General features: G+C 49.4%; 1 protein-coding gene across 1 annotated transcript; it reads right to left on the bottom strand.

Moving 5' to 3' along the window:
• Positions 1-60: 60 nt before the first annotated feature.
• LOC109508834 (sperm-associated antigen 17-like) lies at positions 61-612 on the bottom strand. The gene is made up of 2 exons (XM_019858787.1): positions 438-612; positions 61-363 (listed from the first exon to the last, which is right to left on the bottom strand). The coding sequence occupies exons 1-2, from the start codon at positions 603-605 to the stop codon at positions 61-63; spliced, it is 471 nt and encodes a 156-aa protein (XP_019714346.1). The 5' UTR covers positions 606-612.
• Between the last annotated feature and the right edge of the window lie 32 nt (positions 613-644).

Here is a 644-nt window from a genome sequence, read left to right as displayed (position 1 = left end):
TTTAGGAGTCCATTAAAAAAATAAAATAAAAAAAAATCAGGAATTACAGAACGATACGCATTAACAAAAGCATCCCACCTGATACCCTCCCGTATTATTCCCGGTGATAACGGTCCCATCAGCCAACCAGATTTCCACCACGTGTCGTTCGGGGTACATCAACACAGTGGCGCAGGCCTCGTTCTCCACCATCACCACCTTCTCTTTCTCCGCCTCTGAACAAGGGACACATGCTTCCTCAGCCGCGCTTGGAGGCCTTTCTTGGTAGAAGGTGGTGATTCTCGTTCCATCTGCATGATTAATGCTCACGGAGCCATCTGGCTTCCACACCGTCACCACCAGATCTTCCCGGTTCAGCATCGTCTGGAAGCCACGCCATGAAAGCCAAGGCGATCAAGCAAACGTGGCCGCCGGTGTAGCAGCTGCTGCGTTCTCACCTCGTGAGTGACTGGGTCGGATGTGTTGTAGGTTAGAAGAGCGCAGGCGGGAATCTCTTCGTGTGTGCTACCGACGGTGCAGACACGAGTACCGCAGGGCGTCGTTGTCGCCCAAAACCCTCGAGGAGGAGAAGTCACTTGGTTCTCTGGATTTTGCTCTACAAGCATATACACATTAAAAAAAAAATATATATATATATATATATA

Source organism: Hippocampus comes, unplaced genomic scaffold (genome assembly GCF_001891065.2).
Source record: "Hippocampus comes isolate QL1 unplaced genomic scaffold, H_comes_QL1_v1.1 C16650808, whole genome shotgun sequence".
In the NCBI taxonomy this organism is placed as follows: Eukaryota; Metazoa; Chordata; class Actinopteri; order Syngnathiformes; family Syngnathidae; genus Hippocampus; species Hippocampus comes.
Note: the sequence above shows the minus strand (reverse complement) of the source record. Positions and strands in the feature narration are given on the sequence as shown.